The 23,339-nt window shown below is 48.2% G+C and overlaps 3 protein-coding genes across 10 annotated transcripts in view; 1 reads left to right on the forward strand and 2 right to left on the reverse strand.

Moving 5' to 3' along the window:
* Nucleotides 1–18,049, reverse strand: part of LOC144474041 (uncharacterized) — a 79,190-nt gene extending 61,141 nt beyond the window's left edge. Inside the window, exons 1-2 of one of the 3 annotated variants that reach the window (XM_078188496.1) lie at nucleotides 17,050–18,049; nucleotides 15,408–15,843 (exon numbers count right to left, since the gene is read on the reverse strand). In XM_078188496.1, coding sequence (XP_078044622.1) covers nucleotides 15,408–15,447 — 40 coding nt within the window. In that variant the 5' untranslated portion in view covers nucleotides 15,448–15,843; nucleotides 17,050–18,049. Of the gene's footprint in view, nucleotides 1–15,407; nucleotides 15,844–16,206; nucleotides 16,442–17,049 lie in introns of those variants that run through there. The other 2 variants (XM_078188498.1, XM_078188497.1) reach the window with 2 other exon arrangements.
* Nucleotides 18,050–18,057: 8 nt separating this feature from the next.
* Nucleotides 18,058–20,441, reverse strand: LOC144474449 (dynein axonemal intermediate chain 4). Its single transcript, XM_078189294.1, has 3 exons — nucleotides 19,969–20,441; nucleotides 19,517–19,910; nucleotides 18,058–19,455 (listed from the first exon to the last, which is right to left on the reverse strand). Exons 1-3 carry the CDS (start codon nucleotides 20,439–20,441, stop codon nucleotides 18,058–18,060), a joined length of 2,265 nt encoding a protein of 754 aa, XP_078045420.1.
* Nucleotides 20,442–20,840: 399 nt separating this feature from the next.
* LOC144474043 (E3 ubiquitin-protein ligase RNF185) lies at nucleotides 20,841–23,310 on the forward strand. Of its 6 annotated transcripts, none has more exons than XM_078188502.1 (5): nucleotides 20,841–20,897; nucleotides 21,917–22,080; nucleotides 22,167–22,298; nucleotides 22,500–22,669; nucleotides 22,961–23,310. In XM_078188502.1, exons 1-5 carry the CDS (start codon nucleotides 20,856–20,858, stop codon nucleotides 23,056–23,058), a joined length of 606 nt encoding a protein of 201 aa, XP_078044628.1. In that variant the 5' UTR covers nucleotides 20,841–20,855; the 3' UTR covers nucleotides 23,059–23,310. The 6 variants fall into 6 exon arrangements, with proteins under 6 accessions (XP_078044628.1, XP_078044632.1, XP_078044630.1 ...); XM_078188506.1 differs by lacking the exon at nucleotides 20,841–20,897 and adding an exon at nucleotides 20,904–21,262 and having other exon boundaries at nucleotides 21,894–22,080; XM_078188504.1 differs by lacking the exon at nucleotides 20,841–20,897 and adding an exon at nucleotides 20,904–21,262 and having other exon boundaries at nucleotides 21,903–22,080.
* The last annotated feature ends 29 nt before the right edge of the window (nucleotides 23,311–23,339 follow it).

Genomic DNA, 23,339 nt, shown 5'->3' on the forward strand with positions numbered 1-23,339 from the left:
AGTCCGCAGCTCTTTGGGCTGAATTCAAATTGCCGCGAGTTAATTGCGAGGAACACACGTCGGATGAAAATGTCGCGGCTTCTCTGATAGTTCTAATAAGTTGAAAATAATGTACCGTTACCTTTAAATTCTTCTATTAATTAACGAGCGATCATAGCATAGAAAAACAGAGGAAAATGAAGGAAGAGAAGTTATATGCTAATAGCTGCGAATATCGAACATATGTGTATAAGATATTTATCATGTATAATGTATGTATAATGTTTTGAACGACGACGTCTAGAAAAATAGATGTGTCTCGTCGCAGCATGCGACGATCGGACGCGCACGGAAAGCCGGAAAAGCCGGGTTGTAATAAGCGGACTCGGTGCCCCGGGTCTTATCAACGACGAACGGTATATCGTTATCTCATCAGCGGTGTATTACAGGAAATCGTCGTGATTCTCCGGGGGACTGCGCGCGGTCCCTGTTCCCGAGACTTATTATTAAGATAGCAGAAAACATATCCGCGGTGTAATTAACCCCGAGATCGGACTATCGGGAGTAATTATCCCCGGTCGATACGCCAGGGCTTCGACGGGATCCCTCAACCCTTCGGATTCTTCCTTAAACACGCTCGGGAACTCGTCTCCTCGATCCTTTTCTCGATGCGTCGCGTTCGATGGGTCGCCACGATAATTATTAGATTAATCTCATGTTAATCCGGAATTTTTTTTGCCGGAAGTTTTACGTTAACTCCGGCGGAGCCGTCCTTTAACGGCGGACAGTAAAATGGAAGCGCCGATAATTAAGGATTTTACGGAGATATCGAATCGCGATCGTTGGCTTTTTGTTTTTCCCTGTTCGACGGAAATGCGCGAGGCGACACTTTGGAATTAGCATGCGACAAATCAACGACGACGAACGGATTCGAGGATTCGCAATTAATTAGGCATTATTCAAGTATCGCGACGATCAGCGCGAGGGAACCGCTGAGCTTTACAGCGCGTAACTTTTTACGATCCAATAAAATCGAATTTAACATCGTTGCGAAAGAAACGTACGAGTGAAAACTCTCGATTCGTGCGTTTCAATTTTACGTGTTAGTACTAATTCGGTAAATGCAGATATCAGCCATTAAGTTATTACATCGTAATATTACATGTTTCTCATCTTTGTTCCAGAAATTGCTATATCTAATGGTATATCCAAATAAATTGAATTAAAATTAACATTAAAATTAGAATTAAAGTTACATTAGAATTAAATCAGAATCGAATTAAAATTGGATTAAAATCAAATTAAAATTGAATCAAAATTGCATTAAAGTTGAGTTAAGATTAAATTAAAACTAGATTAAAATCGAATTGAAATTAAGCGGAATTATTTGAGTTCAAAACGGGGAACGGAAGCAACGCGTCAAAGAAACAGGAACAACCTTCCACTTCCTGATCCCGTAAAACGTAACCCTTAACGGCGAAACAGAGTCGTTAAAGCGCCGATTAGACCGATGACGCAACCCGGCTGGCCTCCCACCGCGGTAATGAGTTTTCTAACGCGCGAATACGATCTTAATGACGGCTATTAAGGGCCGACGTGTCGTTACAACGTGCCCCCGCGTCGACCACGGTCGCAGAACCGTGGGATCACCTGCGAATGCGTTCACCTGGGGACACCCAGTACGCGCGGACGTCCACCTCCGTTTCTTTCGCAGGATAATTCGGTAATCAATTCAGCGGTGTATTTCAAAATCATTTCATACCTAAAAATCTCGTGAACGCATCTTTGCAATCTGAATAATCGTAGACGGTAAGATTAAAAAATAAGAGAAATAAAAAAGTAGCTCTCTGGTTGTTCGTTTAACGAGCCAAGAAAACGTCGGAGCATGGAAAACACGGCGCACGAGTGGAAGACTCGCGGGAGCACCTAATGGACCCGAATGGGAAAGAAGCTACTTATTTCTCGCGGAGTTCGAGCAGGAGCCGGGGCAAACGAGCCTGGCGCTGTGTATCGGGGGCCGGATCGTAGCGTCGCCAGTAATCAAGCTAACGCGCCGACCTAATTAATCCAGACGCCTAAGTGAAATGGACAAGAAGACAGAAGGTATCTCGCGGCGGCTCTAAGTACGCTCGGCCGGCATTTCTGCGCGCGGCTCCTTGATCGCGCAAAAAGGGGAACCGGCTACGAATGGAATTACTATCGATGCCCAACAATCATCCACGTTTTTCTGCGTGTTTGCGAATCGATGACCTGGAAAATTCTATCTTCGAATCGCCGGTACAGACGACGACCGTTATAGAGGAATCGTGGGCCGCGACGCGTCTGTCGAGTGTCTATTTTCTGAAGAAGGGAAGAGAGAGAGAGAGAGAGAGAGAGAGAAAGGGAATGGGGGGATTGTAAGGGAGAAACGTAATTGCCGGGCCGGGTTTTTGCCATCACCAGGAAACGATAGCACGGCCCGAAGAAAGATAACGTTCCTGGTTTAATGGATCCACAATGATCGCGAGGCCACCGGACATGCTCGCGTGGTTCTTCTCGACGGAGTTTCGCGAACATCCACGCGCCGTGATCCATCGGGTTTTTCCGATCGATGCTCTTCTTGCATAAATTGCTGATTAACGAGCCGAGGTGCAGAACCGTGGCTCGATCAGCGCGGATAAGTGGGTCGGGCCACGGAACTCGATCATGATTTTTCCTCGGAGCTCGACCTCTCTCTCTCCCCCTCTCTCTCTCTCTCTCTCTCTGTCTCTTTCGATCCTGTTTGACCGGCAGCTTCGATATTTGTTGGTTTTATTGTCCAGATCGCGTTTAGATTACGCTTCGGAGTTGAGGTCTATAAATGAATGAGTGTATTTCCTACTTGCTTCTAATTGCTCTTTCAGGATGAGTCTAGACTAGCTTGCAGTGAGTCATCTCCGAGATATATTCGTACTTGTACCGTGTTTAATACGGGATTGTTGCAAGTGGACTTTAGGGGAGATAAGAATCGTCTGCGATGACTGCGAGACCTCAGAACCAGTCTAGATTATTTTATCAATTATTATTTATCTCCTATAAATCCTAGAACGGATTTCTTCAAACCAGGCTCGGCAGCAAACGCGCCGACACGTTCGCGAATTATTCGATTCTTTCACCGTTCGGATCGTTACAGAGGCACGTCCATCAGAAATCCATAAGATCCGCGGGCCAATTATACAACGATCTTGAAACCAGTTCGCCGTTGGTGGGCCACGTAGAGCCAACGATCTAGATATCGGCGAAGAAAATCATGTACGGAAACGCCGAACAAAATGAACAGTTATCTACGGAGGCTAGAGAGTAATGAAGACGATGAGGAAGCGACGCGAAAAGTCGTTGGGAGTCGACGAACGATGAAGATTCTATCGTCGAAGGTACGTGCCGGGCCCGAAGACACGTCCGCGGGATCAGGCGAGGCCCTTAGGACTCTATTCGACTGAGAAATCAGGAACCGTTTCGGAGTCAATGCACGGACACGCGTGGCACGTGTGCGCATACGGCATTAAGAGGAGCACACCGCAGCTCGAGAAGTCGCGAACCGGGGTTCCCGGTGTTCCCGGAGGGACGGGAGAAGCGGCGGGGCCGCATCCGGCCCGCCGGGACGCGTCGGGAGTCCACGGGACCAGCCGGACCCGGGACAACAATCCCGCTAATTGTCGGCGGGATTTTCAGGCCCGAGAGTCGTATCTCATTAGGACCACCAGCCGGGAGACACCGAGTCAATCAATCCGTGCCCCGGGGCCTCATCGCGTAACAAAGAACCGGATTCACGCGACGAACAAAAGGGAGAGTTCTCTACTCCCTCGCGGGCCGGCCGCATTTGCATGCGACGACTCGGGGGACTCCGAGGAAGTCTTCGAACTTCCTTTCTCTGCGACTTCGGCCGTTCGATCTCGCAACGTTGCTGCCTTTTATTCTTCCGATGGAAACTTGCTTCGTATCGCCACGATATAATATAATTTTAGTGAATTTTCCAAAATTTATCGACGCTTTACTCATTGGAATCCTGTCACACAATAATAAAAGATAAAAATGTTACTATTTCAAAAATCGATTTTACCACAGTTCTGTCAAAGAAAAGCCCGATAATGTTCTTGGCTGAGTTTATTGAAACTTTCGAACAACTTCCAAAGAAATCCTCAAGCACTTTCGAATTCTTCGCCGTAAACCTACTTCAAAATTCCTTACCGCTTCTTCATTTTAGCTATATTCTCTATTAGCTTCGCAAGATACTCGGTTGATGTTTCAATGAAGACGAACAAGTTCCGTGAACCGTTCGATGCATCTTTTAGTAACCAGAAAGCTAAGTGGACTTCCCAAGACTCGAGTGTTCCAGCAATTTACCAGACAACCTTCGCGAAGACTGGCCAATGGTTCAGCAGCCCCTAGACACGCTGTCCATATCCAAACTGTGATTGATGCTTCGAGGAATATCCTCCAAGCCTCGTACCCCCCTCAGGATCCTCAACATCTTTCGCTTCCTTGATATATTCGCTTAACGCGAAATTTCGTGTAATTTTTTAAGTTGTTGGCTTGGAAATCAAAGTCTCAAAGTAGTAGAATACAGCCGGTTAAATTTGTCAAGACTGGCTATCCTCTGTTCTTGGTTCGAGCAAGCTAGTCGAATTTCATGGAAGCCGAAGGGAAGAATCAAAGCGAGAAGGAACAAAGGTGCGTGCACCGTGCTTCCTCGTTTCGGGAAGAGGTCGGCAAGAGAGGAAGAGGAAGCGAGTCACGCTCGCGTCATCACGAATGCTGCCTGCATTCGCGACCCCTGTCACCTCGGCCTTCGTCCATCCCGCGTCCAACCACGACGACGACGCGGTTGCTTCCAGTCACCTTTCTCCTTTTCTCTGTCCGTCGATGCCCACGGATCCGCCGCGCGGGACCCGTTGCTACACGTGCTGAACGCGGACCAACCACGAAGCAGGGGACACTCGGAATATTCAACGACGGCGATCGGGTTTCATTGACGCTGCGAAAGCAGTCGGAGGAATTAGACGAGGCCATGTAGCTCGTTCTCGACAGCCACGGGACCCTGGCGAAACTGGCAACGAACTCGGACGAGAGAACCGCGGACCCGACCGGGCTCCGCTAACGAGCGATTTCCTCCTATTCCGACGAGTAGAATAGAAGGATATGACAAATAGTTCCTCTTTACTTATTATCCACAAATTTCTAAGAACCCATTGTTCGTACATTTACGAATGAATTCAGGAACGTATCATTGACTCTTCTACCCTAGGCTCTAAGTTGTTCGTTCAACGTTAGTGTACACAGAATATTAAGCAAGCTGCTAATAATCCCAACAGAAGCTTCACAGCTTAACACTTCACCGACAGCTAGCCTATGAATCGACGGTCGCGGATAGGGATGTTTGGACAGGTGATAGTAAAGAAGATATGTGATACAGACAGCCGTATGCAAGAGGCACGTGATCTTAGTATCAAGGATTTATGTAATAGAGAACCAGTTTAACAGGGGCCTCGTGTGCCTGGCACTTTAAATAGACCAACTGCACCGAGGTGAACCGGATAGGGATATTTTGAGTTACAAGAGGCCAGGTTTTTTGGCGGTGTCGCGCGCGGAGGAAGATTGGGCCCAGGAGAGGAGGACCGGGAAAGGGACAGACGGGGACGGCGGAGAAAGCGAGACGAGAAGAGGAGACGGCGAAAGAAGTGGGAGCAGAGGGCTACTAAAAGTCGACCGGTTGGGGAAATAAGAAGAAGAGGATGCGAAGCGAGGCGGCAGAGAGCGAGGAGAAGAACCCGGGGATCTCGAGTACGACCGGGACGACCTTACGGAGTAGGATGGCGCGACAACGACAGAGACAAAGAGTCGAATGTTAATGAGGGAGATCGACCGGAGCTGCGGCCAGGCTAACCTACGAGGAATCATCCGCGGGATCCGCTTCGTTTCGTCGCGGCCGCCGTTGCCAGATCTTGGCTGCCGTCTTCTACCCTTCTCCTCCTCTTCTTCTTCTTCTTCTTCTTCCTCATCGGTTCCTTCGGTTTTTTTGCCTGTTCTGCGGTTTATTCCTGGCCCGAGATAGTGACATCTTCGCATTGGCATACTTAAACAACAGATTCGACGCGACGCAGCAAAGAAATTTAACTTTTGCTTTTCTTCAAATTACCTCGAACTTTTCGAAGAAAGAAAGAACTTCCTATCTGACAACCGATTGTTACAATGTAATCGATCCTCTTTGACTAAAAAGTAGCAAAGCAAGATTATCGCTTTAAAATTTTATTTCAAGATCATTCAGCAGGATCCCGTCCTTTCAATTCCGATTCGCAGAAGCGGTTCGACCGAAGATGTTCCGAGGTAACTTCTCGCGCAGAAATTGTCGAGAAACGTACACGGATAGACTCGTGGCGAGCGACAGCGGGATCCGCAGAGTCCGGTTGGTAATACTTTCGGTGGGCCGGACGTACCGCGTGGCTCGATTTTTATGGTCCCATTCAACCGAGAACCAGCCGAATCCCCCCGTTCGCTGATCCGTCCTTTCTTCGAAGGCCGATTTACATATACAGTCGCTCTCGCCGCGGGTCCACGGGATTTAAAGGGTAGCTCGGAACGGGAGCAAAAAAGAACCGCGACGCCCGAACCCGGACGGAGGGCCGCGTAGTGCGAGCTTTTTAATTTTACGAGGGACGTTTATCTTATGATTATGTTGATAACTTCTCAGTAAGGGCCCGTAACGTAAATTGAACCACCGCCGAGAGTTTCGCGAATGACTCATCGCCGCTCTAGCCTCGTAGGCCTTAATCGGATTAAATGCTTCGCGGATGCTTTCCGAGCGACTCGCGGAACGAAGCTCGAAATATTGGATTGTTTAAAAATGGACATTGTTTTACGGAACGCCCGTACCGCGGAGATCTACGATAGTTTTGCGTGGAAAAATTCTGAAAAAATCAGAGACCCTTTTTACGAATTTGTGGTCGAAGAAAATCGAAGATAGAAAAGTCCAAAGAACTGGCACATCGAAAGTTGGCCAAGAGAAGACGAATAAGCAACGCGGGAAGAGCACGGAAGAACAGCTCGCTACCAACGTCCGCAACAGGTTAAGAACTCCGTGTAAAAGGGGTCCAGCAGAGTTTAACATACCCTTAAATCCGCGGACCACGTGTACCCGGGCCGGTAACATTCGCGGACAAGGTGCACGCGAGTGAGATATTGTTTAAAAGTCGGCTGCCGGCGTGGGCGGATGGTCGCGAGATAAAGGCAGTAAGTCATCAGCAGGAACAGGATTTATGGGCGAGGTATTACCGGTGTTCGCGGATCGGCGCCGATACCATCTCGGGGCCCGGCAACGAACTTTCACCGTCGCGTCGAGGATTCGTGGGACAACTTCGGGTTCAAAGTTCAGGCGGATCGGAGCGGGCCGCGGCGCGCGTTCCATCTTCGTGTTCGTCCGCGCCGCGGATGCGGAGCCTCTTCTCCAACGACGACGACGACGGCAACAAGGTGGACGACGACGACGACGACGACGACAACGTAGACAACGGCAACAACGACGAGATGATATCTGGTTTTTCATCGGGACCGAGTGAGACGTCGTTAATGCAGAACGCCGCGGTCGGGGCCCGTTTTCGTTCGGCGAGCCTCCGCCGCGGCCGCCGGAATCTGGGACGGTCGCGGCCGGGGTAGCCAGGATCCACGGGATCAGATTGGAAACCCGTTTTAAGGATTCAGAAGCGAGTCGTGACCAAGACATTAGCGAAATTACTCGGCTCTCCGGCTTCGATTCTACTGCCTATCTAGATAGTATTTCCTGACGAGGGAAACGCCGAGCTCTATCTCGCTACTTAATTCCTGGGCCCCGAGTTATTTACAGTTACCGGGGCCCTCTGCTCTTTCACCGGACCCCGCCCGCCCCCGTCCGTACGCGGGCCAACCCGGTGAATGAATGCGGGGACAGGTGCGAAGAGGAAGTTTTGTTCTTCGCCGACGTTTTTATCTGACGCGGAAAGACATCCTGCTCGCATATGGGCGTCCTGCTTTTTCGAACGTGCGAAAACAGCTTCTTTTTATTTGCCAGGAGACACGTTTTATTTGTAACAGAATTCCTTGGCCACCTTAGCAATAAATAACTGGGTCCACGTTGGGCAAAGGGGTCTGTCCCTGAATGTACCTTTTACGAAGGTACCGTTCAAAGTACTAAATAAAGGTACTGTTTGAAAAGTTTAACGAGAGTTTTCGCGAATCACAAAACCATCACAATCTCGCGATGGTTTTAGACGCTTTGTCTCGCGCGGCACGTTTACCAATTAGTATTCAGTCCGCTCGGGACACCCAGTGCAAGCCGGTGTCTATATACATATAAGACACCGGCTTCTCGAAGTAAACTTGTTTATCAAGTTATACACGGCGGCGAGCGATCCAGGATCTCGCGGACGACCGGTGTACGACGCGGAGATGAAGAGCGAGCGGGGGGGAGTGATCGAGAGAGAAAGAGAGGAGGAGGTGGAGAGAGAAGGTAGGGAGAAGATTCCGTGACGCGTTTCTCTTTCGTTTCGCGAAGGGGTACGCGTGTTTTGATCCTGATAGCTCCAGCTTCGGATCATTCATCCTTGAAGAGTCGAGGGATTTTATGTGCGAGCTCTCTGTCGAGACCCACACTTTGAGCTTAATGATTTTTGGTGAGGTGATTATGCTACCATAAACGAGACGGTTATTTTAGTCGTGCTGATGTAGCCGAGTTTTCGAGAAGCGGCCGAACAGTTTAGCTTCTAAAGAGGACCTGCGGAAAAGTAGTCCCACCTTTGGCAATTGTTGCTACTTTCTCACAAAAATATTCTCCGCGCTGCTTGAACCTATCATTTTTCAAATGCAAAAATGCTCGTTGAAAAAGTGCCGCCAGTTTCTGAGAAAAAAAATTCTCACGTGGCATCCAAGTCGAATAATCGGCGCAGATTGCTCTTAAAGATCGATCTCCAGAAAAATGTTTTATCTCTGGCAATTGTTAATGTTTTTCAATGAGAATATTCTCTGAAATGCCTAAAACTGTCCTCGAACGGACGCCCGAAGGTTCAGCGCGAAACGATCGCTGGTTTCCGAGAGAAAAATTCGCGATCTTCGAGCATTTTTACATTCCGAACACAAGTAATACCCTTGTAAAATGATTCAAAGAATAATTCCTCCGCGATTACCGTTACGAACTAATTTTACGTTTCTCCGGTGAACACATCGTTCCACTTCGGTATTTATGCAGCGATAAAGTTTCAGCCCCGCGAAGAACCATCCCGCGACTAATAAAAGCGGCAGAGCGATGCTAATGTGGTCGCCGGACCGGTGATTTCAACGCGTGGTAAGGCTCGTGGCGGCAAGCGGTTTCGTGTGTCTATATTCGTCGCTTGTTACACGACTGTACACCTCGATTTTCTTCTAGCAGGACAACGATAAAGCGAACCGACTTTTGAAAAATATTAACTTTTAACGTTAAATTTACTAAGCGTAAAAATAACGAAAGATTTTCTTTGCCAAATGACATTACATCTTGTGTATTAAAAATTTACTGAGGTGTATAAACTTTCGCGAGAAGGACAGATTTTCGGAGAGCGTCGCGGCAGAAGGCGCCGGTTATTTTCGAAAGCGACGGGCACGCTTGCGAAAATCAAGATATCGTTAGAGAATTAAGCACCGGGTTCGGATAGTTGATCAGCATAGGCCGTGTATGAGGCACAGGCGGCTCGACGCGGCGACTATCGCCGCGCAATTCCATCCGTTTGATCAGTCAACGCGGCGAGATTTATGTAATTCGATGTTAAAACGAGCGATCGAAGTAAGTGGCGAGTCCCGGTCTGTTCGGCTATCTTTAATCGCGCGGTACATCTCGTCCTGACACGACGCGGAGATGTATGCGGCGTTATCGCATGACTCCTTGGCTGCGGTGGCCGACTTCTTGCCGGGTCCGCGGGTTCTCTCGCGTTTTCTCGTGTTATTGCTCCCGCCGTGCCACCTACGTCGCGAGAACACATCCGGCAAAAGCCATCTTGGCTACTTTCGCGGAACACTTTGACGATTCTCCGTCCCTCGTCATCCTGCAACTATGTATTAACCCGTCTCGCTAAAGAAAGTAGCACCAGTGCCCCGAAATCGCGGCCAAATCCCTAAAAATCGTCGAACTACAAGTTTGTCGGCTAGTAATTTCTCGCAAGCGTGTGCAAAGTACGAGTGCCAAGCATAAAGTTCTAGAAAATGAATATTGTTCCTTTATGCATGTATTATGTACCTATTTATATTATATTAAGTAACGAGAACAAGAAAAATTCCTACTTAACGAGCGTTTTGTTTCACACATCGTTAACTCCGTTATCAGAGCCTGAGGGAGCTACAATTTGAACAATGCCACTCACGATTTCAACCGGGAATTTTTTAGATCCCAGGCTGCAGAGATGGTAGTGTACGGCTTGCGAAAAAAGAATCGGGCATATAATGTTGCATTAATTTCATTTTCATATTGCTATCTCGCCTGGTATCGGGCAGCAGCTAGAGCTTATTGTTAGTTGACTTCTTCCTGGGTTCGGCCAGATTTTTCCATGCGAGATTCCCACCTCTTCGACTTTTCTTGGCAAGCAGAACAAACGCTGCTGAATAGAGACCGGCTTGGAAACAATGGCCGCAACCTCTGCAGCGTTATCAAGCTCGTTACAACGCCTACGTTGTCCGCGGCTCGTCGATCTAGTACATCTTTAGCTTAGCGCGCGGCTGACGCGGTCTTATCGTCTTATTTATACACGTTCCTCTCTCTAACGCTCTCCCTCTCCCTCTCTCTTCTCTCCCTGTCTCTCTCGGCGGCTCCGCAGCCTCCCCTTTTTCTCTCCGATTCCCGCTTTAATCTCCTCTATTACGGTACACGCCGGTCTTAAACAACCACCTTTATTATCTACCTTGTCCGACAGACTATCTGCGAATCCGCGCTGATTTCAATATCAGGCTACACAGCTAGAAAAACGAGATCCCCGGAGCTAGTTCGTCGCTATCTTCGCGAGATACTCGTGGCCAGTCTCGTTTTAACAAGCACGGTACAGCGAAAAAGTCGCGAACGTGATCTCCGCTTTGCTCTCCCCAGCTATTGCCGGAGCCTCTGCGTTCCCCGATGAAAGTAAATTTACCAAGTTTCAGTTAAGCAGATAAGTTAATTAAGTCGATGCGTTGGGCGGGTTTGAAGTGGTCCGACTATTCGGACGGTCAGACCGAGAGGCGTGGAATTTTCACAGCGGTTCCGAGTTATCGGGTGATATCGGTTTCCAGCGGAAAATTATCTTTTTCCTCGTTCCGGCTCGGCGAGCTCAGTTAATTATCCGATATCTCCGGGTTCAACACCTGGATTAGTGTGCTCGCGCTAGAAACGGGATGTTTAGGCTGATTCTAAATTGTCAGTTTACGCTCGGCCTTTTATCGAGCTTCGATCGAGGTGGCTCGCGGCGGACCTGCTTCCAGCATAATTCTTAGCCAACACTCGGACGCGATAAATGAACGGACGAGGTTGTATTCGAATAAAATCACAAACAAATGATATCTCTTATCCGACCAAATGAATCGGGCAGCTTCCCCCGTTGAAAACGAATCCGGACGCAAAGTGAAATAAGAATTTCTGGTACATGGAAAAATATTCTGCCCGAAGCGAAGCATGATCTACCGGCAAGAAAATTGACCGTCTACCTTGTTCAAGAAACCAGCGAGAAATCCCGATTTCAATATCCCACGTGCAGCGTGCAAGATTGCGAAATCGGGCTCTCTGATTTGCGAGTATATCTCGCAGCAACATCTCGCGGAGGGATTTTCGAGGTCATTCGGCTGGAAACAGGGAATCGAGCGCAACCCTGTATCCCTGTAACCCTGTACCCTTTCTGGTATCTATTATTACGTCCGCAGAAGATCCCGTGGCCAGGATGCGGCGCGGCGCGAAATAGAGATTTTCAGGAACACTCGGATCGCTATAATGGATCCCCCACGAGCTCCGCGAAGGTGGTGATTTCGAGCGGGGCGTAAACCCGCCGGCAATTTTCTCCACATTATACCTCTCGTTACACCCACGTTGCGCGGGGGATCGCCGTTGCTCTCCGAGCACGGCTACGTGACTCCGCCATTATCGCTTCCGTTGCGTTCCACGCCGATCGCTTTCGGGAAGGACTGGACACAGCCGATCGTGCCCTGCCCCGCGCCGCGTCCCGCGACTTTGTCCACGTGCCGGGGCAGATTGTGTGCAAATGATTAGCCGGCGAGAGCCTTCGCGAGCAGCCGGCCGGCTCAACGGTTGGATTTGTCCATTTAATGGCAACCACCCCGGTGATCGAATCAGCGGCAAACGGTACCGACTCCCGGGCCCCGGTCTCGCGAGGCCTCGTCCGGTATCTCGATCGTCACTCGGCTTGTTCTCGCGACAAATCGATCGGTTCTCGCGATCTATGCTAGCCGTTCCGTTCAAAATTCAACACGGCGCGGCTCCAGCTATATTAGCACACTATCCGCGGCTTTATCGTCCAGCAAATCCACTTTGGTAACGATATTTAATGTAACGAGGATACCTACGCTTTCGAAGAGGTTTCTCTCAGATTTATTACCCCTTTGGAATCGACCGACTTTCTCGAAAAATTCTTAAAAGACCGGCAACGGTCTTCAGATAGCTCCGACGTCTGTCGGACGATATCCACCGCGAAATGAGCGTAGACGTTCGATCCCTAAGGGCACGGAGACGTCGACGAAAGAAGAAACCGGCATAAACAGGTGGTAAATTTTTACCGGCCGATAATCGCGACGAGAAGCGATCAATATTTATACGCCGGCCGTCCGCTGATGGAGCGATCATTTATTCCGCTTTATTAATTGATTATCCCGCGGGCGATGATAAATGGTTGTGGTCCGCGTAGCCCGTTACGAGCAGAACTATCGGCTAGCCGCTTGTGCATAAATTACTGATAACGAAGCCCACGCGCGTTTTCTCTAGATCTTGTTCTTCTTTATCCGCGCGGCGTCGCGACGATCGAACGGCCAAATGAGCCGCGCGCGACGCGTTTCTTCGCGCGCGGCCGGGTAAGCGACCGACTTACATAAATCTGATAAATGCGGCTGAATTGCGTTCGCTTATGATTCGAGACGGTCCCCGCTTAGAGCGCAACCGGGACCGTTGCTCTTATTATCGTTACCGAACGAACGGCACTCGACGGATCCCGGGCATATAATTCAAGATCAGTGTCACGGCTCGTTCCGTTCCGGCGCGACTCTAATCGCGCTAAAAGAGCCCCTCTATGGCCCGTACCGGTGCCGGCATCAACGGGCCCTATTCCCAGAGAGAAAGCCTCGACTTTCTATAGTCGATTAGCAAAATCGCCGGCGAATATCTCGGACCGCAGTTTCTTCCATAAACGATCCCCGCGGAATCCAACAAATTGAAATCGCTGGAGAGGCGACCGGCCGCGACCTACTTGAAACGTGGGATGAAGAAATAAATATATTCGAGATTGCGGATAACGTACGGAACGGTTTGGCAACCAGGCGGCTCTCTCTAGTCGGTCTTCGGCATTTTCTAGCCAACTTTATTCGGTCCGCGAAACCAGTGCCTATTGTATGGTTACTTTCCAGTTATCTAATAGCTTCCCGGAGCTTTACGGACTCCGCGGCGAACCTCTCACGGGTCGGAAACTTTCGGAGGTTCTCCCCTCGGTCGACGATCTCACGAATCCCTAAACCAGTCGTACTCGGTCGGTGTCCACCGCTATTCCCCACGGAAACTTTATCGAGTCGCCGAGGCATTAGAAACTGTACGTACGAGCCTATTTATCCGGTACCATCTCGCACCTGTCGCACGATGTTCGAACAAGGAACCGAAATGTAATAAAGGGAAATAGGAAGATCGTCTCTCTAAAAGTCTTCCCGGCAGATAAGAACCGGGAATCCTCGGGTTTGTCCAGAAACGGTAACGAAAGAATGCGGCTAAGGCGTGCACGGCCCGGATCAGATGAAGATAGAGGACGGTGATGCATGATCGCGATTAGGCCAATAGGCGGGGTCCATTACAGATCGGGCCTTGCGAGAAGGCCTCCGGCCGAGGGGAGGGGAGGGGAGGGGAGGGGAGGGCGAGGGCCAAGATAACGAGTGCATTATGTGGATTTCGGCTGTGTCGGATCGATCTCCGATCGCAATTAGGCGAACGAGAGCGTTTCGCGGGCGAGGAGAGGAACGCGGTGCCACGGCTCTCGGCCGCCGCCACGCTCGTTAATCTTCCCCTAAAATGTATAATTGGAGACGTTAATTGGGTTACACGGACGTGGCGCGCGGCCGGCCCGAGATAAGCACTTTGTTACGTGTATCGAGGCGACAATGGCCCGTTAGCCCCGGCAGAAAAATGTTAATTAGCCGGCTGACACCCCGGGGTCGAACAACAGATCCTGCTACGCCTATGGACCGAAAAATCGCGCGGACTTTTGAACCCGCCGGGACGCTCTCTAGCCTCCGCTGCGATTTTATCGGGCGATATCGTGTTTCATGAATACTCCCAGGGTACCGGCCACGGAGATTGATAAATAGATCGTAATAACCGGCAAAAACACCGGAGGAATTGTTCTTTCTATCCCGTTGAATGCCTCGGCCACGCGATTAAATCGTGTTCTTAAACGTTTTCGTGCGAGAGAACAGCCATTTATGGACTAAATAAATCCGCGATGTTCTTTTGCTCCAATAATTTTATTCCTCGAAAATGAGAAATAACGTATTTCCACTTTTGAATCAGAATATTTCCATCCGCAAAAAAAAATGGCGGGAAATACTATTTCGTACTTGCAGCACAACGCATAACACGTCCCGGAACGATCGATTGCATCGTGAAAACAAAGAAACGAATAACCAGTAAAATATAGAAAATAGTAATACTAACTGACGCCCGAAGCAATATAATTATGGTAATGGCTGCGGTACAGGTTATTTAAACGACATAACGGTTACGCACGATTGAATGCGCAGAAAGATGCGCGCGCGTAATTACATAACCTATCATTGTAATGGATACTTTATTCTTCGTCGGACGTCGCACTCAACTTAGCGGGTTTGCGTAAATCTTATCGGGAATCTCCCGTGTTTGTTTACGAAATTTCTGAATAGAAGATAACTCAATCTTTTTTCGTTCGTTTTGTCGCAGATTTTTCATTGATCGGAACGGTTTCAGTGATGTATCTTAATATCGTCACATTATAAAAGATAGGGTTAAAATTGTTTGAAATCATTGCATTTTCTGCGCATGTGTATTCGCGTCGCTGTGCACCCAAAATTCAAACAATATGGCCGCCTTTTTGGCCAACCCTATTAACTCTAGTAATTTGAGAAAAAAGCTCTCGGGAGAAAGACTGTCGGATCATTAGTCGAACGATGCGATGCTCGACGATTAAAGAGAAATATATGTGGGTACTTACTTGCGAACCACCCGTTGGATCCGAGGACGTCGATGTTCATAGCGTACCGAATGTTCGAGGAAACGTGTAATCTCGCGAACACACCGCTCTCCCCGAGCACTCTCTCGTTCTCTGCACCGTGCTTGTAAACTCGAAACGACACTTTTACCGCGCTCGCGCGCGCGCCCGAACGTGCACGATTTTCGGAGGATTCACCGTTGCCGCGTTCCACGCCTCCTTCACCCGGTGCGTGTACCCGGTCAGCTGGAGAGACGAGCGTGGAATCGGTCAGGGTTCGTCGCGAACAGAGTGGTCACAGTGTAGCTCGTGCCCCGGCAACATCGGCTTCGCTACTATTCCCTGGTTGCACATGTTCCTCGCTATTAAGCAGTCTTCACGCTGACCGCGTTCACCGCAGAGATAGTGGATGCACCGAGACCGAACAGTACGCGGCGATCTGCGACAAATCATTGACAGGAAATCAGGATCACGTGTCACGTGACTTATCGGCGGGTTCGATAATCATAAATATCCCTCTGTCGATCGTTCGATCAACTTTGTGACGTCCGGTTTCGCAACAATATCCCTCTATAAATCGAGGGAGAAATGTATCCGCTTCTCAAAATCTATCAGATAAACAACAAGGAATCGTTTTATTCGAACAGCACGATGTCTCGACATGTTGTCGCAAAACGTATTTATTCGGAAATCATTGTTTCATGGAAACGCGAATACGTGTCCCTCCCCTCCACACAATCCTACGTTTTCTAACCTTTCTCCCTTTGTTTTCGAAAGGAAGCGTAAAGATCGATGAACTTACTTTCCGCTGAACGTGTCCGGCTACTGGTTTCGTCAAAGCGAGGCACGTCGGATCAAAATATACGATGGACTCGTGACACGCGGTTATCGTGTGACAGCTCGGTATGCGTGGCCGCGAATTCTTGGCGCGCGACAAACAACGTAATGACCAGCGATGTTAACACGGACGTGTTTCTACTGGCAACCGTACGAAACTAATCGTCGCCGAGAATTGTAGGACATCCGCGCCGGTGACATTTTCCACTGCCGACACAAGCGATCGCGTTTCAACTCTCACGAACGACGGGTGAAACTGACATTCCGGGTCGCGCGCCTGTCGAATTTTGATTCGTCGAATTGACACGCGCGGCGGATGTGTCACTGTTCTGGCTACAGTAGGTGGAGTAGTAGATACCTACTAGCTAGAAGGTAGAATTCAAATTTCCGTGGCTAGAGCCATCGCGCACTAAACTCTTTTAACGATATTTAGATTTTATCATGAACTGCAAGCTGCAAAATATTCTGTTAGACCGGTCAAGATCTCTTAAACGAAGTCTTTACTCGAGCAATAATATTTGAAGTACTGCACGAGGAAAAGAAACGATACAAATTTATAGAAATCGAGATAGCGAATAATGTTTCAAACACAGTGTTCATTGGTTTCAACTCGATTTATGCAGCGATCCATGTAACAATGTTCCTAAGGCTGGCAGCGTAACGCGATTCATCGAGGGGGGGCATTGTGAGCGCTCAAAAAAGCAGATTCCCGGGGAGACAAATAGTATCGAGGGAATGTATCTACATGCCAAAGCAGGCGGTTATCGGGTCGGGTGATCGAATAAAGAAAGAAACGTTCTAGAGTTACCTTCTGACCGGGCAGCAGGTCCTCGGCCACCGATCGAACCGGGTGAGATCCTCGTCCGGGGCTCTCTCGCTAACTTTATTCCAGAGATTCGTTTACGAAAAGTTCGAGCCCGAGGGGGGAGCCAGCCGTGTGTGTGTCCAATGCGAAAAGAGACTGGTAACCCCCTAAAGGCGTGCGAGACTGTCGGTGCACGAACCAGGCACCGGTTTTCCGAGGCGCGTCCGATTCGCGTGGGTTAGCCCGCGATTGTTGCTCTCGTGCGACGTTTGCCCGGCCTAAGAAGAGTACTTAGTTCGCGTAGTTGAGTGCGGGCGTAATAAGACTGGCTGCTGACGGCGGTAGCGCGGTTCGTGCCCGCGAGCGGCAGCAGCCATGGAAGCCCCTCTACCATGGCACTCTCCTGCAACTCCTCCGAGCAAGCCAGCCAGCCATCCGTGCCGACTCGCCTGCCTACCAGGGCCCAGAGTGGGCCCCGGCACCGGAGTCCCATCCGGAATCGAAATGGTCGCTTTGCTTTCCGTGCTTTGCGCGAATCATAAGAGGCCTCGGGCCACGCTTCGCTTCGGGGGACCGAGAGGGGTCCCCACGTGCTGGATTTCGCCCGCGGGCTGCTCCGTCGATAAGGCAGTTTCAAACCTCCCATAGGTCCCCCGTAATTACGTGCAGTGGTCCAGAAATTCGTATCGCCGTTCGTACATTGATCGTGAGAAAGTAATTTCTTTTAAACACTGCTTGTTTCACCATAGGTGTTCAAAACTTAATCAGGGAACTTTGCACGTCTTCTACGCGTCCATCTACAAAGGGATTATTATCATCAGATTACGTGTCTTTTGATTTCACTTTCCTTAGCTTGAAATCAATTCAGTCAGCATTCAAAATTACTGAACTATCTAAGAATCAATTGAAATTATTAGCTATTTAGTGCGGAATTAGTAGGAGGGTCAGCGTTAATTTTAAATGACGTATTCGAGAATATGGGAAGAAGAATAAAGATCCACCTCCGAATCATTAAACCCCTTCCTCTGCCTGGAATGGTGGTCCAAGCTTCCGCAGTTTGCGCAGCAGTAGCGGCTTGGTGACCAATGCTTTTTCAATCGACTCGATCAACACCTGTTCCTGATTGTACGGCGGAAACGGCATTCCCTCCAAGTTGTAAACGAACACGTTGCCATTCATATCCGCGGTCACCAGTCGGTTGCCATCTGCCGTGAAATCTACCATCACCAATCTGGCGCTCTTCGGAGATAGCGTGACGGACGTGGGGGTGTGAATTTTTCTGCGGATATCCCAAATACAGATCTCGTTGTTGACGATGGACACGATGATCGTGGAGTGGGTGGGGCACCAGGCTGCGTACCGCACGCATGCCATCGCGGTAGACAGCGTGATCAGAGGCTCCGTGAGGCCTTCGGCCCAGATTCTGGTGCACCAATCGGCGCCACACGTTAGGAAGATCTTTGGGCAGAACGAGGAGAACATGATCGAGTATATAGGGCCGTCGTGGGCCAGGAAGCTCTCGATGTGCTGATACAAGTAATTCGTCGAGCACTTGTAGATGCAGCCTTCGTCGGAGCCGACAAAGTAAATGGCGCTCAGTGTGGGGTGTCTGCGGAGCACCAACGCCCCCGGACTTCGATTAATCAGCGCATCGTGACCGACGCAGTGAGAGGTTCTTGCTACCCCTGGTAGTGTGCCCTCTATCCTGTAGATCTTCATGATAGTAGTCGATAAGAAGTTCTCGGCGTACTGGTAGCAAAATATATGACCGTCCTGGTCGCACGTGTAGATCTGCTCCTGGTAGTCGAAGTGCTCGTCCCCGGACCACCACTGGACCTGCCACTGTGGCGAACAAGACGGAGACGTAATCCTCTCGCTTTGGCGGATCACATTCTTGTGAGTGGTGCTTACGTCCAGCACCTTGATCTGACCGTCGTTGAACCCAATGGCTAATAGGTTCGGCCGATCGCGACTCCAGTCCAAGTCCGATATAGGACTCTCGAACTCGTACCAACGACCTGGCAGATGAGGATTCTTTGCCGACCAGATTAACAATACCCCGTCCTTGATTTCCGAATCTATCCGCGTTCCGTAGCCCACGGCCAGGATGTTCGACATGACGTAACTCCAGCGGAACGAAGTCACCGGACGGTCTTTACTCATTTCAAATTTGTGTTTCCAAAGCAAGTCTAGGCTGTATGTGAACTCCAAATCCAAACTGCAGGGGTCTTGCTTGATCAAGCCGATGAAACGCTTCTGCGCGTTAATGAAGATATTGTTGGATATGATGCGCTCCATTACGCGCACCGCGTTCGCGAAATTCACGTTTTGAAAGATCTCTTCTAGCTGCTCTTCCGACGTCTTCGCTTTCTTATAACGTTCCAACGGTGGCAGCTTGTCTTTGAGGTCCTAGAGAGAAGATAAATTGCATCAAGTCGGCAATATGAAATAGTGTACAAGAAATTCAAACCTCCTCCTCCCACAGACGTTCCATGCTCTCCAGGTTGCGCACGATTAACAGGTTGTTCCTTTCTGTCATCAGATTAGGCGCGGCATAGACATCGTACATCACCCAATTATTCACGTACGCTGCTTCATTCTTCCGTGTGCTGCTGCGGAGATACGTCCCACGCGACTTCGTGAGAACTTGCAAGGTCTGGGTCTCGGAGTTGACTAGCTTCCTGTTCGATCCAGGCCCGATCGTCTTGTACTCGTACATCTCATTCTCATTCTGGATCTCCAATCCTTCCTGCGTCCGCAGATCGCCGGTGTACGGTAGCATCTCGAAAATGAAGAACGTCTCCGTCTCCCTGAGCGTGATCGTTACGGTCTCCGGTCGGCAAGGGAATATATTCGGATCGATGCTGCGACAGAAAGAATCATTTTTAGGAGATTTCAGTTTCGAACCAGTTTGAAGATTACCTAGGCAGATAAAACTGTGACGGAGCTTTGTCATCGACGTCGATGCTGCGAGTGTCAGTGAGCTGCGTGGACCAAAAGCTCTCAAACTGCATGGCTTCCATGATCATCGAGCTAGCCGGAAGCGAGGAGGTCCGGACCAGCATGGACGAGCTCTTCTTCAGGTTGTCGATCGTAGAACTGGAAGACAAATGGCCGGTGCTACCAACTCGGATCAGTCCGATCATTTCTAGAGCTGTGATGTTCCGTTCGTCGATCGTGCCGAACTTGGGATGGGTCAGTATCTTAGGGGTGACATCAGTATTCTCATCTGTTATTCGAATCGACTGACGTTGCATAAGAAGTGGCGACGCGATGTTTTTCGCAGTTGTCTTCCTCTGCCGCCCGTACGTGCCGATCTTCAGTTTCGAAGAGAGCGGGCTCTCCAACTTCCCTGAAGAGGTCAGCGGCGAGAATCCCAAGTCTTCAGATTTCATTCTCGAAACGGTCTTGCTACGGTCTATCTAACTCGAACACCTCACGTTCTCGATATTGATAAATGAGATCATTCTTCGCGCAAACTATCCTACAATATTGACGCGTGCTGCGACATAAACAGCACGGGCATCCTTAACACCATGGTGATAGAAAAATCAATTACAAGTTAACCGTAGCTTCGCCGATACCTTGCTATCCTTTCCTCGATGCCTGTGCTCAAATATAGAGCCGTCTTTCTGTATCTACAATTTAATACAACCGTAATCAAATGATTATATTGCAACGTATCGAATTCGTGTCAACAACTTGAATTCGCGTTGAAACGTTCGAGCGATTTACAAAGCGCAGATTCTACGGTACTCGAGCGTACTCTATCGATCGAACATGGAAGCTTCTTGAATCGTGTTCCAGGTATGTATAGGTCGATAAAGAGTTGGAGACGGTGCTCGGCTACGGTACGGCGTTAATCAAGTGGTGGTTTTAAAGTAACCATATTAATATCACGGATGGGCAACTGTGGGTTCAGTCGTGGTTTGATCAGATTAAAATAAAACGTACGGACGCGTAAAAGTTCGCACGTACCAGCGCGATCATCGACGATAACGTTTCGGGCGGATAAGCAGTGACGCTTTGTCGTCCAATCTCTTACGTGTTATTCCGAACATCCGTTTCGCGAAAAATCATGAAAATCATTTGAGGGCACTTGCGCAATTGCGACAGTGGTGTACGTGATTGTACGGCCGATCCTATTTCGAAAGAGTGTTGAGTTTGCGAAAGGGTAACAGCGCGTAAAGGGGGCCCCGCAGTCAAAAGACCCGAAGTAAGTGACACGAATTAGGTCAGCAATGGCAGACACTGCTCGATTCATATTTTGACGGGGTTCGCGACCTTTGCTTGCCGAATATAATCGGACCCGATGTACTTCGATCGTCGCTCGATCTTTCAACTAATTAATTCCGATCAAAGGGACAGCCCCGTGCTTGACAGATCGTCGACTGGATCGATACAATTGCAGTGTAACGTACGGAACGCGTCGATGCTATTTTTTGCTTCTACGCTTCTTATTGTAGAACATATGACTTCCGATCTTTGTTGCATGTTGCATCGGGGATCGAGAACAGGCTCGAGGAACACGAAATTCACACGATCGTAAACGCCAAATTGCACCGTTTCTTTAACAATATGCAATCTTAACCTGTCCACGTATCTTAACGTTTTCTCATCGAAGATTGTTCGTTACACAATTACGATCGCACGGCTACTGTCACATTGTTTTCTAATACAATCATTTTCTCGCCCATGATAATGTCAATGTCAAGCGATAAAAAGCAGACACTCCATCGAAATTATTTTTTAACTTTATCATCGCGGATTGCGAAAATGTCGAATAAGTTTCACGTTTGACGGTGTTTTATTTTTACGGTTTTCGTTCATAATTCTATACTGTATAGTAATTGTAGGTGACTTCGTTTAGAGAAAATCTGTCAAAATGAGCACTACGAAAGAAGAAGCAGGTCCATCAAAATCATGGGATTCTTCCACAGGAGAAACAGAAAAGGATAATCGAACATTTGAGTGCAATATCTGTCTCGACACTGCCAAAGATGCAGTTATTAGTATGTGTGGACATTTGTTCTGGTAAGAGCACCGTTATAAAAGCTTTATACATTCATATAATTCTTATTTGTAACATAATTAAAACTATTGTGATTGTTACAATACAGTTGGCCATGCTTGCACCAATGGTTGGAGACCCGTCCAATAAAGCAAGTCTGTCCTGTCTGTAAAGCTGCCATCAGCAAAGACAAAGTCATTCCATTATATGGACGTGGAGACACAAGGCATGAAGATCCTAGGTATATACTTCTTTTGTATTTACATATCTCATATTAGATTACAAGAGTTGCTCCAATCAGAAAGCAGCTTCACTTGTAGGTAATTTGAGTAAATCAGCAGAAAGCAGCTAAAAATAAATTATTGTTTCATATCTCTTTGCTGCATCTTTTTTATAACTATTTTCGAAGATATCCATAAAGTGCTTGAATATATTATTTTAGGAATAATGTTCCACCACGTCCTGCCGGGCAAAGAACAGAATCCGAAAATAACGTCGGATTTTCTAGTTTCGGATTCGGAGATAATTCTTTCATGTCATTTGGTATTGGAACATTTCCATTTGCATTTTTGACATCGACTTTCAATTTTGGAGAAACACGACCAAGTGCAGGTAAGGTATAACACAATCGAATCCCGAGTAATTTCTGCAATTTCTTTAGAAATATATAGGGTGTTTGCATGGATTGTGGTAGAACCAGAAAGGAAGCAATTCCTTGTGAAGAAATAAGTGAAAAAATAGAGAACAAAATTTTTCGTGTTTAAGAAATTATCCTTTGTTATGGTTCTATTGTTTCAGAAATACCCTATATATGTCTAAAGAAATTACAACAAGTTTTGAGCTTTATGTAGATTGTATTTACAATCGATATAAAAGCGGTTTCATGTGCTTGTTCTTGTTTAGGTGCTACAGGAACACCCCACTATGAAGAGGAGCAATTTCTATCGAAAGTCTTTCTATGGGTGGCATTGTTGTTCATCTGTTGGCTTCTGATGGCATAACATTTTTGTTGAACCGTATTCTTGCTTCATATTTTGTAATGTTATCCACCTGTTGGATCGACTCATTACACATTTATTAATACATCAATCTTTCCCCGTTTGTGTAATTATTGTTACTCACTGTAGTAACTATACCTGCTTGAATAAACAAACGGGTTTTAATTGTTTTAGCTTATAACATTTTTACATGTACATACACTTTATTTTTAATCTTTTGTGATTACAAGCAATAAATTTTCTACATAAACATTACTCGAATCGATGTTGTTATTGGCAGTGTA

The sequence above is a fragment of the Augochlora pura genome, chromosome 8 (assembly GCF_028453695.1).
Source record: "Augochlora pura isolate Apur16 chromosome 8, APUR_v2.2.1, whole genome shotgun sequence".
Classification (NCBI taxonomy): Eukaryota; Metazoa; Arthropoda; class Insecta; order Hymenoptera; family Halictidae; genus Augochlora; species Augochlora pura.

Bases quoted from the DNA above. Each gene is read 5' to 3' on its own strand.
- LOC144474449 (XM_078189294.1), bottom strand. From the start codon at position 20,441: ATGAAATCTGAAGACTTGGGATTCTCGCCGCTGACCTCTTCAGGGAAG. The intron at 19,911-19,968 runs GTAATCTTCAAA...TTTCTGTCGCAG, and splicing joins TCACAGTTTTATCTGCCTAG to CATCGATCCGAATATATTCC. The intron at 19,456-19,516 runs GTTTGAATTTCT...TCTTCTCTCTAG, and splicing joins AACGTCTGTGGGAGGAGGAG to GACCTCAAAGACAAGCTGCC.
- LOC144474043 (XM_078188501.1), top strand. From the start codon at position 21,359: ATGTACTTCGATCGTCGCTCGATCTTTCAACTAATTAATTCCGATCAA. The intron at 21,464-21,916 runs GTACGGAACGCG...GACTTCGTTTAG, and splicing joins CGATACAATTGCAGTGTAAC to AGAAAATCTGTCAAAATGAG. The intron at 22,081-22,166 runs GTAAGAGCACCG...GTTACAATACAG, and splicing joins ATGTGTGGACATTTGTTCTG to TTGGCCATGCTTGCACCAAT.